Source organism: Lissotriton helveticus, chromosome 5_1 (genome assembly GCF_964261635.1).
Source record: "Lissotriton helveticus chromosome 5_1, aLisHel1.1, whole genome shotgun sequence".
Taxonomy (NCBI): domain Eukaryota; kingdom Metazoa; phylum Chordata; class Amphibia; order Caudata; family Salamandridae; genus Lissotriton; species Lissotriton helveticus.
The window spans coordinates 308277673-308292126 of record NC_136065.1 but is presented as its reverse complement, the minus strand read 5'-3'; the positions used below and the strand labels follow the sequence as shown (position 1 = coordinate 308292126).

General features: G+C 46.5%; 1 protein-coding gene across 18 annotated transcripts in view; it reads right to left on the bottom strand.

The window, feature by feature from the left end:
• RERE (arginine-glutamic acid dipeptide repeats) overlaps window positions 1–14454 on the bottom strand; it is a 1170479-nt gene that overhangs the window by 736288 nt on the left and 419737 nt on the right. For 11 of the 18 annotated variants that reach the window (XM_078642314.1, XM_078642323.1, XM_078642316.1 and 8 more), the window contains exon 4: window positions 11657–11728. The exons of the other annotated variants lie outside the window; for them this stretch is intronic. In XM_078642314.1, the coding sequence (XP_078498440.1) occupies window positions 11657–11728 (72 nt within the window). The remainder of the gene's footprint in view (window positions 1–11656; window positions 11729–14454) is intronic. 18 annotated transcript variants of the gene reach the window in all.

The following is a 14454-nucleotide window of genomic DNA, read 5'->3' as shown; positions in this document are numbered from 1 at the left end:
TAGGAAGACGGCGTCAATCCTGTCCGGGGAGCTTAAGCCAATTACACCGCTTAGTAAATGTTGAGATTTATGAGGCGCTCTGTGTGAAATACGTTTTTAGCGGTTCAAAAAGCTGCTCTCTCCCCCCGGCAGTCAGATAAAGTCCGTATTATGGTACTGTGTTACTGCAAAATCTATTTGGGTTTTGAGTACCTACAGTCAATTTCGTTTCAAAGCGCATAGCAAAGATATAACTGACAGATTCTGACTTCAGCCTAAATAACGTTTTGGTTTTTTTAAAGGCTTGATAACACAAAGAATGGCGCCCTTTCAAACAAGCTCTTTAACAGCACAACGCCTGTCCTCGATAAAAAAAAAAAAACAGGTACCAAAGGTTAACGGGGGTGTAATATAATACACAAAATATTGCAGCCGCCAGAAGAAAGTGAATTAGCAATGTCAATGCTGCCAGTGGCGCGTGGATGTAGGCAAACACTGCAAGCTGTCTCCAGAAACTAGATTCGGCAGCTGTAACCTGTCGTGATCGACCAACAATAACAGAAGAGCCTTCTGTTTTTATTGCTTTCAATACTGCGAGCAATTACTGCATCCCAGCATGAAGCTGTGTCCGGAGCGTCAACCATCTTAGAGCAGCCTCGGCGCTCGCGCTCCCAGGTAGCCGTTAATGCGCGCGCCGGGGCCATTCGCAGCCAGGGTGTGATTAGGAGCCGGGAGATAAAAGCCGGCGCCGCACTCTTCTGCAGCGGGCCATGGCTCCGTTATTATCGGCAGCAGAAATCACACTCACGCTGAAGGCACCAGGCGGGAGAAGACGGTGGGGCCGCCTTCTAACGGTGTAATGAGGAGCGCGCAGCTGCACAGGCCACAGTCCTCTGCCTTCAAATGTGCAAGACTGACAGAAGCTAAAAGACGAGCCTGGGCCTGGAGGAGACTAAGGGGTCCATGGCATGAACGGACACGGCCCTCGGGGCATGAACGAGCAATTCTGAGCAATCTATCGGGACCAACTCCGACTTCCCCGCACCCATGCTGTCTGCTCAATATGTCAAATTCCTCCTCCATCCCTAATGTCATGTCGTCGCTCCCAGTTTACCCCGTTCAATCAGTTGGCAGGTGACTTTGGTTTACAGCTGTAACCAGTGCTTTAAATGGGAAAAGATAAGTGCAGGTACTCATTAAAATGAGCTAGAGGTGTGGTGAGGGGGCGGGTCTAAGGGCAAGACATGATAATACTTAACTTCTATATAAGTTCCAGCACATACCAAAACACATGAGATTTGTGTTTATATAAACAAAGCAGGTTAACTCATTACACAAAATGAAAGAGAAATGCGATAATATGTTAACATTTCCGATTTTTGCAATAGTTGCACCTTCTTAATGTCATACTGTTAATTGCTGTTTGGCACAATACTATATATTTCTAAGCACGCGAGTAGGAAGAAACTGAAAGTAACCCTACTTCGAACCAAAGCTCTTATGGCACCAAGCAAATGAAGCAACTCATCATGACCCTCCCCAGAAGATCTATCCATCTATCTATCCATTCATCCTTTCATCCTACCATTTACCTGCTGATGTCCACCATTTAACCTTTACATTCTATCCTCTATTCAGTCTTTCAATCATTCAGTTTTTCACCATTCCGTCTATCCACCCTTCATATCCAAACCTATCCATCTCCAAACCTATCCATTCATCCTTTAACTCATCCATCTTTTTATCCACCCTTTCGCTCATCCATCAACCCTTTCACTCCTTTATTCCATCTACCCTTTCACTCAATCCCTCATTTCACTCATCCACCCTTTCATCCATCCTCACTACCTTTCATTCATCCAATCTTTCACTTAAGCACCCATCATGCACTCTTTTATCCAATCATCCACCCTCTTTCACCCATACATGCTTTCACTCATCCATCTATTCATCCATACATCTATACATCCACCCTTGCTCACTCATCCATCCACTCACTCATCCACTCACTTACCCACGCACCCTGCCTTTTACGTTATTAATGAATCTTTGTCGCCGAGCAGACATGGACAAAGTGCCATCCATTTTCTTTAAAATACCTCCTGAGAGTGTCTGGATTCTCTCTTTCTCTCACTTTTTTCTTACATAAACAGGCATACATACAAACATAAGCAGACACACTAAATAATAGGGTATGATTAAAGCCATGCTATACTTGTTGTATAATCTTTATTCGGTAAAATTCTCATCATAAAATAATTCATTTTATACAATTATACATTACTTTTGTTAAAAGAGAAAGAAAAAAATTGGAATACAAACAGATAAAACCTATCAACAGTAAAGTTCCCATTATTAAAAGTTAAAACCTGCACATTATACAATACATTGGATGATTAGTATTAGGACCCAACCAAATCATTCTCATCAATACGTAATGTTAGGAATTGCTTCAGATCTATACAATCATTATCATAGCGTCCTACCAATAAGGGCCTGCTAGCTATTTGGCGGGGTAAGCTGTAACTTCATCCTCCTAATACGAGTCCTCCAAGCACTACTCAGATATTTAGCCACCCCGCATACCATGGCAGAGGAGGACGGGTCAGTAGTGAGAACTCGTAGGGCCATTCTATGGCACCTCAAAACCCAACCCCATGCAAACTGGTTTCAGCCAAACCTTCCGAGCCACTTTGTAAGCGGGGCAGGCAAAAAAGTAAATGCGCCACAGACTCCTTTGGACCCGCGCACCCGGGACAGGGCCTCTGAGGTCCGCCAGCATTAGTCCACCCCGCGGTGAACTCGTGCACCGGAAGGGTCCCATACCTGAGTTTTAGATAAAGGGCTCTGTCCAGAGGCTTAGCTATGAGGTCGAGGAAGGGTTCCAACTTCCTAGACCATTTAAACTCTAATAACCTTTCAGTGAGTAAACCCCCCAACCCCACTGCATGTTTCCTCTGCCTGGACCCAGTCCCAGTATAACTTCTGGATTACCGGTTTGGGGGGGTGGCATTTGACTCACCCACACATCCCTCAGGCCCAATTGCACCACCAACTGCCTCACGTTGCTCAACCACCCGATCTTGTTGCCGATGTCGAGCAACATTAGTTCATCCAACCCTGCAGCATATTTGGCGAGCTCCTTGGTCCTTCGCAGCCGAGCCCAAAACAATAGAAGGCGCAGCCTCACTAGGTCTTTAAATGATCGCCTGCCCAGGTCTAGCCGCAAGGGAATTAGCGGGGTGGAAGCAGGAAGAGCCACCAGGTCCCTCAGAAACTTGTTTTCGGCTACAACTAGCTCTGAAACATTTTCAAACCCCCACAGCTCGGAGCCATATAGTGCAGCCGGGAGTATCTAGCCCTCAGATTGACATGACCGGTGCCACAGGTTTACTCATTGACTCCCGATGCTCCCTCAAGGTCACCCCTGACACTCTTTTGAGGCCAAGTAACATTTTGGCCAGGTGGTCCTTCCAATTCATCCGACTATTTACCCGCACCCCCAAATAGTCGAATGAATCTACCAACTCCAAGGGTGCCCCATTGAGCGTAAAATTATTCCTAAATCTTTTGGAGGGTGAAAGAGCCATGAGCTTAGTTTTCGAGGTGTTGATGGCGAGTCCTCTATCTGTACAAAAGGTGCTGAATCGGTGCAGAAGCTTTTGGAGTCCCACTGGGGATTTAGAGATCAGTATGGTGTCGTCCGCGAAGAGTAGAGTGGGGATTCTTTCCCCCGCCAGGGATGGTGCATCCGCCTCTTCCTCTCTCAGATGGTCCACCACTCCATTCACAAAAAGAGAGAAGAGGGTCGGTGCCATGACGCATCCCTGGCGTACTCCCCTCCTCACGGGCACCCTATCTGTCAGCTGGCCCTGGGTGCCCCATCTAATCCTCGCGTAGTTCCCCTCGTGTAGCCTTACAATAAGGCTCAGGAGAGACCCGGGGAACCCCATCTTCTCCAATGTCTCCCACAGCTTTACTCGAGGGACCAGGTCAAAAGCCGTTTTGAGATCCATGAAAGCCATGTAAATGCTACCCCTTTGGATGGTGACTGACTTCCAATAGATGACAAAAAAGCGAAAGACCTGGTCCATCGTACCAACCTTCTGGCGAAATCCTGCTTGAAGGTGGGAAAGGATTTGTTCCTCTTCCATCCAAGCTCCAACCCTTAAGATGATGACCCTGCCAACAACTTTCTGAATCACGTCTATCAGACTGATAGGTCTGTAATTGGCAGGGTCCTCTCTAGCCCCCTTTTTGTACACAGTGACCACCTCTGCCCCCTTCCAAGAGTCTGGCACGGGGTGACCCCTGGCAATCAGATTCATTATAATGGCAATTAGTTTGGCCCAAGCCATAGGTTCCTCTATCAAAAGGTCCCCCGGGATCCCATCCGGGCCAGCCGCCTTCTTCGGGGGCAGATGTCTAATGGCCACTACTACTTCCGAAGGCGAGAATGGGTCCTCGAGCTCCCCTATAGGTTCCCCGTCTCTGCCCCTAGCTACCGTTACACAAGAGGGGGCTTCAGTTCCACCATATAATGCCGAAAAATGGTCAAACCATTGCTGGCTTGTTATATGGGTGGCTAAAGGTTGTGCGCTCTGCTGCCTAGCTTTATTAATAAGGTCACAAAATAACCTTGGATTCCTCATGCTGGCTGCACAGTTTAAGTCCTGCCAATGTTGTTCATCCCACTCTCGTTTGGCCAGTGCCATTACCCTTAAATAATCCTTCCTAGCCGCTCTAACTAGTGAGGGATCTTTTTTAAGTAGGGCAGCTGTTAGTTCTTTCCTTTTTCCCTTGCACTGGGCCGAGTACCAGGGATTATTAGAAATGGGAGGTGTGTTATTGACTCTACGGCTTTTCCCTTTGGATACAAAATATTGGCTCACCTGCTCTATTGTGATTTTGTAGGCTGTATCAAGGGCAATGGGCGGCTCCGGGGCACTTCCCAATCCCTGTTCCCATGCCGCCAAGTCCAGGGTCAGATCTACTACGAGAGATTTTATACTCCCAAGTTGATCTTCCTGCAGTTGGGCCTTCTCCCATTTCAACCGACGGTTACTGTTGTAAGGGACAACCTCTTTGGTTAACCTCAAGGGAGCACTCATCCCCCCACCCTTGGAGTTACCCCACCTAAACTTAGTACAGAGGGGGTTGTGGTCACTATCCTGTGTAGCAACCACCTCCATATCTATTAAGTCTTTCCACAATCTAACGTCCAGTAAGATGTAATCGATTCTAGACGGACCATTAAGCCTGTTAAAGGTCATTGCACCAATACTGTCGGACATAGTCCTACCGTTAAGTGCTCTTAAGTTGTGTTCCCTAGAAAGGGCATTGATTTGTATAGCCCTTGCTGACCATTTTCGAATAGGGAGTAGTAGCAAAGCTGGGATAGACCATCTAGAATCTTCCCTCTCAGTACCCAAATGATTATCCCCGGAAAGGGGTTCAAATGTGCAGTTAAAATCCCCACCCACTATAATTTTAGCAGATGGGGGACACTTAGCTAGTGCTAGGTCTAGACTCGTTAAAGTTAGTGAGGAGGTGTCCCCCGGTGCCCCCCTAGCGTAAACATTAAACAATTCAAGCCTGCTCCCCTCAAGGTATCCCCTAGAGGTGAGGTGTAATACATCCCTACACGCTGAATCTTGAATGACAACATCCCAATCCAGATCAATTTTGATCCAAACCACTAGTCCTCCCACGGGTCTACCCTTTCCACTGCTTACTGCTGGGAAAAAATATGTGGTATAACCGGATTTGTGATTACTGTTCACCTACCATGGCTTTTTAATTGCCATCAGGGCCGGACTGGCCGTAGCATGATGGCCACTGCCAGGGCACGGACATGATTCCTGCACTTGCACAAACGCACAGGATAGTGTGAATGGGATTAACAGCACAGGGCCTGAATGGACCCTGCTCTGTCAAGCACAGCGTGATGGTGAGTAGCCGGACATTATTCAAATGAGCCCTGCTGAATAACTTAGCTGGGGCTCAGATCGGGGTTGGGGGTGGGGGAGGTAGAGAATGCTGCAGAAGCTGCGCCTTGGCTGCCAGACAAATTGCACTCCTGCTCACTAGCACAGGCAATGAGCCTTACTTTTCATGAGTACCGGTACTCTCCCCGGCAGTAGAGAAGTGCCGGTACTCGGAACGATAAATCTAATAAGTGCTGGTACTCCGTACCAGTTAGTACCGGCCCATTTAAAGCACTGGCTGTAACCCTTGCTGTCGCAACCCGATGAACCCTTAAAGTCGCTCTCACCTCCACCAACTGAATACACCCGACTCGTTTATGTAGGGTAATCTGGCTGCAGTTTATTCAAGCACACTGATTAACCACGCACGCAGGAAATCCACATGTAATAAAACATGATACATGGTCATAAATCCTTCCTTCTTTACATTTGGCAGTCCATGCTGTTGTGTCTACTAAAGATGAGTGTGTGAGGGGTGATTGCACCCTAAAGCAGATTCCTGGCTTCAACTTGCTTCATTTGGCATGGGTGGGAAAACGACCACCACGCGTGCCCCATTTAGGCCCGTAATGCTCATGCCTATTTGCACCTTTACTGCCCAATTGCTGGTACCCAATTGTCAGGGCCACTGGGATTATGCGGCCGCAGATCGCCCCTTTCTTCCCCCCCTGGCGGTCCCTTTTGCATGAGCGAGACCCGCTCTATTTAGTGCCTGGCAGAAGGTCACATTCGCCATTTGCCCACCAGGTTACGGCTCCGTCCATTTGAATCCCATTCTTGGCTTGCCGGGCCTCCCTACAGAACTGCTTGACTTACAACTCGAGACAACCATTTTTACAGGCGATGAACTGTCTGACGAAAAGCACCTGCAACTCCTTGTCACACTCATGGCATCGCGGTTGTGTGCGGATAGTTGCATTTCGTGCTCAGAAAAGGTGCACACAGGTGGTGTAACGCAGTTATGGTGCCACACTGCCCTGCAGCAAAGGCGGGATCCCAGCGACTCCAAAACCGCACAGATATTCATTGGTCTTAGGCTCCATGGGTGCCCCCTGAACAGGTGTGCCGCCGCCCCTCCGCCTTACACAGAGTTTAACTTTTTCTTATTCCATGCCATTGCACACATTCTGCAAGGCATGCCATGGCACCACTTAGACTGGGTGAGCCACCCAAACAAGAAACCCTGGGCCTGCCTGCACTGCAGGGGCCTTAGTTTACCCCCTAGTGTGCATACTGGGGAGGCTCATTTACAGTAACAATGCACAAGATTTGGGCTGGGTTGAGAACAGCAAGTCGTTTTAATCAGCATATTACTAGTTTGGGCCACGCTACACCCTTTCACAGATGTACAGTGGCTACCAAGATGAAAGTGGCCTCAGCCATCTCTCAGAGTGCACAGCAGTGAGAGCGAGCTAAGCAGATTCAGCTTGGAATCGCGCTCTCAGAAAGAGGTGGAACATACAACTTCTGATGCCTCTTCATGCTCTGAATCTCCATTGCACGCACTCACTCGGTACCCTGTTTCAACTTCACTTTGTTCCACTAAATGCTGTTGGATTTACCGTCTCAAGCGCTAATTTGCAACAAGACGATGGTCCTGGAGGTGGTCTTGCTTCCTGCTTGCCTGCAGTGCGAGCTCCCGACTGTGGAGGATGGGACAGGGGAAGGTACTGCTGCAAACCCCATCCTAAATGACAACAGGATCTTTATACAATCCCACCAACCGCCACCCCCCACGAGCATGAAGAGAGTCCGACTGATTGGATGCCTGACTCAGGGCGGCGGGGGCTTTGGGCTTGGATGTGATCCTCAAGGCCATAGAGGACTCCCGGGACGCTGTAGAATCTAAAGTAGAAGGCTTACGAGTGGTTCTTTCCCAGCTGTGCGAGGATCCGCGCAATGTGGGGGACAGGACCATAGAGGTCGAAAACCGATTCTCCTCTTCAGAGGAGGAAATTTGGTCCTTCAACAGGCAGTTGTTCTAGCTGCCCGCCTTGGTATCCTCCCCGTTGGAGAGAGCAGAGGATGCCGAAAATAAGTCTCAACATAATCTTCGACTCATTGGCCCACCAGAATCCATGGAGCAGAGGGGCCTAGCTAGAGTGCTGGAAAACTGGTTCAAAACATGGGTGCTTGCAAATAAACTGTTCACTTTTTTGTCACCGAAAGAGAGCACCTCTCCTTGGGGCAGAAGTGCCTCCCCGCAGCCTGTGGTCCTGAGGCTGCTTAACTTTAAAGACCGAGACATGGTATTACAAGAGGCACGCATCGATCCTGATCTACAGTTTGACAACGCAAAAATTCTCTTATTTCAGGACTACACAAAGGCGGTGCAGTGGCACTCCTTCAGCGAAGTGAAGCAGAAGTTCAGAGCATTAGACCTGCGCTACATGCTTCTGTTTCCTGCTCGACTCAAGGTCTACTTCCAGTTTCGACTTTCTTCTTCGATACACCCGATCAGGACTGGGAGTAGGCGGCCGAGAGAAGTCTGCTGCAATGCCCCCCCCTCACCTTCCTACCGAGCGACAGCGATCGGGGAGTACAAAGGAGTGTACTGGATCACCTTCAGGTCGGAAGGAGGGAGGGCTCTCCCGTTCTCAGAGACCCCAGATCGAGTGAGGGGCTGATTAAGAGGGCTCAGCTCGAGAAAAAAACTACCCTGGATCTGGCTTCACCAAGGGAGGTTGAGAACCTTTCTGATACTCCACTGATTTTTTGCTCTTCAGAGGTGGACTTTGGCTCCTAATCTCAGCTCTCTGATCTGCCTTGAACTGGACGATTCCGGTCTAGTTACAATGCTGTTTATGTTGCAGGGCGGGCTTGCTTTCCTTCCCTCCCTCCCCCTCTTGTTGTGGGTCTTGGCCGGTGTGGTTATGCTTTTCTTCAGGGTGTTACTTCTGTTGGGTACTGAAGGGCACAGTAATTCTAATGCGGTATACTTTGTCGTCGGGTGTTGGAGCCTGTTGTATGGGTTCTTATGGACAGAGGTTTCTTCCCCACCTCCCCCCAAAGGTCAGAGGTTTTAGGATAATTAATTAGGGCGACAGATACTTCCTGGGGTGAAGTGTGAGGAGGGGGATATATTAGATGGGACAGTAGTTTAGTTGGACTCTCAAGCCTAGTTTATTTCTCTGACTTATGTTTTACCAGTGTATTTCCTTTCTTGGTAAATAGCGGCAAGTAGAAGGATAGCAATGGTTCACTCGAAATGGCATGGCAAAATAGGTTATCGGGTGTCTCCTATACACTCCTGTTGGGTGGGGACTCCGCTTGGTTTCTTCAGCTGTGCCATGCCCCCTCTTGAACAACAGTACTCTCTTGGAATGTGAACAGCCGCCTGGACCGCATTAAGCATTCTGCTGTGTTACGATATGTCAAACGTCACAGGCCAGTGGCCATTCTCCTGCAGGTGACCTACTTACTTGGTACAAACTGCCCCTTCTTGGACTGGTACGGCTACGACCGGGTACATCACTCAGGTTTTACAAGTGACTCTAGAGGAGTCGCAATACTCCTGCACAAATGTCTTCCCTTGGCCACTTCAGCACACCACATGGACACTCACCAAAATTCACCACAGAATTACAAAAATGGGTCTTCATAAATAGTGAAATATATTTGAAATGTTTGAATAGTTTACTTCGCTATTTCAGTGTTGTGTTTGAAAAAAACAGACATCTTGCAGACTTTCATTTAACATGCTTTGCACAGTTCAATTTTCACACAGTTCATTTTACAAAATTCTCTAACTTTAAGTACAGAAAGAGAAATAAATGTAGGAAGACAAACTTACTCTTGAAGTCTGTCTATGAAAGCCAACAAATGTGACAAGATAAGATTTAAAGGCATCTTTATTACTTTTTCACTTTGTGGGCAATAAAGATTCCTTTAAATCTTGTTATCTTGTCACATTTGCTCTGCTTTCAGAAGCAGATGTCAAAAGTCCGTTTATCTTCCTACATTTACTTTTTGTTCTGTGACTAAAGTTAGAGGATTTTCAGCTTGCCAGAAAGGGTGAGTAGTCCCTAAAAATAGCTCCTAGACAAAGCGAGTGGATTTTTCGAGTCCTGTGGCTGTCCAAAGAAATATGAACGTATATGGGGGAAATGGTGCAACTATTATGGGTTAATATGACAATGCACTGCTATCTGAGCTTGCTGTCGTGCGGTGCTTGTACATCAATCAAATCTTGTACAGTGTAATGCTGTGTTTTGCCGCAAAACTTTCAATAAAGTTGGTTTAAACAAACTGTAAGGAAAATTAATTAAACAAACCATGTGCAAGGTCGAAAACTAAATATTTAGTACGAGCCATGGTCTTCTTCCACAGGGATGGAGATAATGCTCTATCTACTAAGTGGCTTACCCGCCTACACCGCAGCACCCGTGAAAAGCATCTTACACAATGCAGATTACCTCATCAAGAGCCAGCACAATTTTCACTACATTACAAGGCACTAAAAACTTCCCTGGCAGCCACTCCAGGCTCGCGTAGTCTTTAAGAGCAACTGCATTACCTCCAAAGCCCTCAGAAACACCCTATTCATATCTGGCAGACATATTACTTTAATTGGACAGATAATGCTAAGCAAAGAGGCTAGGACAAGCAGCACAAACAAAAAAAAATGATATACTCGTTTTAGTTTCCTACAATCTGGAACAGGACCTCACCTATACATTAGGACTACGCCATCCCCATGTAATTTCAAAAGAAGCGTAAGTCATCCCTTCAGGAAACACTAGCACCTTACTTCTTAGGCACCTACCAACTCCTTGCTCAACTGAAATCCTCTATAATATCTTGAGCTAAAAAGCCCATATGCTAACTGCTACCAAAGTATAAAATAATGTGTTATTTGACATCTGGCAAGTAAGCGAGTCTCTTTCAGTAAGTGACTTCAGAAAAGCTATTCAAGCTCTCATACTGACATCAGGATAGTGGTACCTTTCTGCTCCATGGTCCTTCATACTACACGATGACACACATCTTACGGGCATCATACATGTCACAGCACATCTTGCCAAGGGCCGCAGGAAATAGGATAGTACATCACCCCCATCACCACCCTAAGTATTTAAAATAACTGTCAATGACTTATACCTGCCAAACCAAACCAGTTTGTGGCTGCTAGGGGTGCTGTTCAAATGGAAAACGGGAGGAATGCTATACAAAGTTGTGCAGCAGTGCTGTAAACGAGACTTGGGGACTACAACGTCTTTCACATCATATCATAACAGCATACCAAAGCCTACCGTGTTCTTCCCAAATATAAAATGATCACTACTAATAAATCTCAGACACCCTTTATGAAAATGGCTTAAAATTAGTTCTGCAGTCCTTCCAATAAGAGACGCAGAGTGTATTTTCTTTAAATGCCGGTATTACGCAATCGACAAGAAGACTGCTTAATGGAAGGACTCCCTTTTCAGACAACTCATTGCTGACACAAAGATCAAAGACAAAATCCATCACAGTCGTCAAACAGACAATTGCAGAAATATTCAATAAACCCAAAAGAGAAAGGTTGACAGGATAAAAACAAGATACATATATATATATATATATATATATATATATATATATATATATATATATATATATATATATATATATATATATATATATATAGATATATATATATAGATATATATATATTTTTTTTTTTTAAACAAGTGAGCTTCATTCCCTACCTGTCCATTGAAGCCCTGTGAGGTGCTCTGAATGGCTGTGGCAGGACAGCAGGCGACCTCTTTTTCTGCCAGCTAGGAGAGACAGAGGCAAAACTAAAGTCAGCTGGAAAAAGCATGCTCTCTACCCACAATGAAAGTATGTACCCTGGCATGTAATGGTAGCATAACAGATTTAATTGCATTAGCTGAAGAGAAGAATCGTCAACAAGCAGCGAGTGGCAATCTAAATAAATGCTGACCTTTATTCCCCATTCCCCCCTCCCCCCACTAAAACCCATTGTCCCTTTGGCCTCGGCATGCATCACAGCGCCTTATGTGAAATTTCCTGCACGACAGGCAGCATGGTGCAAGAAATCTGCTCGATTACATAGCATGGTGCAAGAAATCCGCTCCATTACAGAGGTTTTCTGGTCAAACACCTGACAGCACAAAGAAAGCAGATAGTACATCCATCGAGGAAGATGCATGGGAACAATGCAATATAAGACAAAGCAAACGCCTGCCAACCTAGGAGGTCAATGTGAGAAGCAGTAGGGCTAGGAACACTACTGGGTAAAAAAATCAAGTGCCAATTGTGCACATATCAACAACAATTGCAGCAAGATAAAGACACATTAGGATTAACTCGAAGGGTCTTCCTTCTCCATTTAGAGGGGAAACAGATTTACCCTTAATACCATACCCTTCCCTGTCCAAAGATGATGTTTAGAGGGATCTTCAACCGACCCTGCAGCTTAAACACCGCAGCAACTAAAATAATGTTGAAGATGCTTTGACACCTGAACCTGAGGTCCAATCAAATACCGTGTGAATGGAAGATCCTGACTAGATGGGACAACAAAAACAGACTTGTCCAGAGTGCTACACATCCGAAGAACCGCTGACTTCTTACCACTGACCGAAATCAACAACAGTTTGAAAACTGTAGGAAAGAGATTAACGCTATGTCCTTAGGAAAATGAAGAGAGGCATTAGGTCTCACACTCGAAGGTTTATATCCAACTGACTCGTTCATTACATTTGCAGAATCATGCGAGCCCTTCCGCATCCGCTAGGGACAGCTTTTACAATTTATCAAACTCAGTAGCACGACGAAAGAAAAATGGACTGACTTTCCAAGTACGCCCAAGTGACCACTACGATGGATGTACTACTAGAAGGTGGAGGTGAGAAGCACACACTATCAAATACAAATCCCTGAAGGGTGTCAGAGTGAAAACCCTGCTGAGAGCATGACTGAAATGGGAGAAACACTGGGGAGAACCCCTGTCGGAAGCAGAATGGGGTAGGACTTATGCCCTGGTTCAAACTATAGCCAGCAACCAGAGGTTCAAGCTGTGACATTTTAATGTCCTATATCGCACATACCTGACCCCTCCCCCTCGAGAATGCACAGAAAATATCCACTAGTGGTTATCCGAATGCCATAAGTGTGGGAATGGCAGAGCCACAGTCCTTCACACGTTGCGCGACTGCAGGCTGGTGAGGTCCTACTGGGCAGACATTGTGGCAACCCTTACCAGGGTGGCGCGTACACAGGTGGCAATAGACGCAAAACAATGCATACTGGGGCTTTAACCGAAACCCAGAAAGGAATATGCTACTTACCAGTATGCATCTGTTCTTGGCATGAAGGGCTGCTGATAGTCACATCTTATGCATAGATCGCCGCTTAGTGTTGGGTCCGGATGATTGCACATTGTTGTCCTGGAAGAGTCTTCGAAGTATCACGAGATAGGGGCTCCTCCCCTGGACTACAGTGCGCATGGGCATCCTCAGATTGTTTTTCGCCATTGTGGCAGGGATGGAGTATGATACAGTAAGTAATGCCCATGCTAGAGAGTAATTCTGAATGCTACAGCTGCTACAGGCACCGGGGAGGAGGGAGGGCGATGTGAATATCAGCAGCCCTACATGCCAAGAACAGATGCATACTGGTAAGTAGCATATTCCGTTCGAGGCATGTGGGCTGCTGAATTCACATCTTATGCATAGAATGTATAGCAGTGTCCTCCTAGCGGCGGTTGCCCGTGGCAGCTGCATCAGTTTGAAAAAGAGTTTTGAGTACAGCCTGTCCTACAGCTGCCTGCTGTTTGGAGTGTACATCTACACAGTAGTGTTTGGTAAAAGTGTGTATGGTAGTCCATGTGGCTGCCTTACATATGTCCTCTAGAGGAATGTTTCCTAGGAAAGTCATGGATGCCCCTAACTTGCGCGTGGAATGCGCTCGTGGGGGGAACTGTTAATGTGCGTTTAGCTTTTTGATAACAGATTTGAATGCACTTAACAATCCATCTGGCTATGCCTGATTCGGAAATGGGGTTGCCTTTGTGCTGTGGTGAAAAGGCAACGAACAGCTGTTTAGTTTTTCTGAAGAGTTTTGTCTTATCTATATAGTAAAGGAGAGCTCTTTTGACGTCAAGGGTATGCAGAGCTCGTTCTGCTACGGAATCTGGGTTAGGGAAGAATACCGGCAGTTCAATAGCTTGGTTGATGTGAAACTGGGACAACACCTTTGGCATAAATTTAGGGTTAGTCCGCAGCACTACCCTGTTTGCGTGAATTTGTATGAATGGCTCCTGAATAGTTAGGGCTTGTAGCTCACTAACTCTTCTGAGGGAAGTAATTGCAACTAGGAAAGCTACTTTCCAGGTTAGGAACTGTATCTCACATGAGTGTAGAGGTTCAAAGGGCGGTCCCATTAGCCTGGTAAGGACTACATTGAGGTTCCATACAGGAGAAGGAGGGTGCCTTGGAGGAATGATTCCTTTGAGCCACTCCAGGAAAGCTTTAATAGC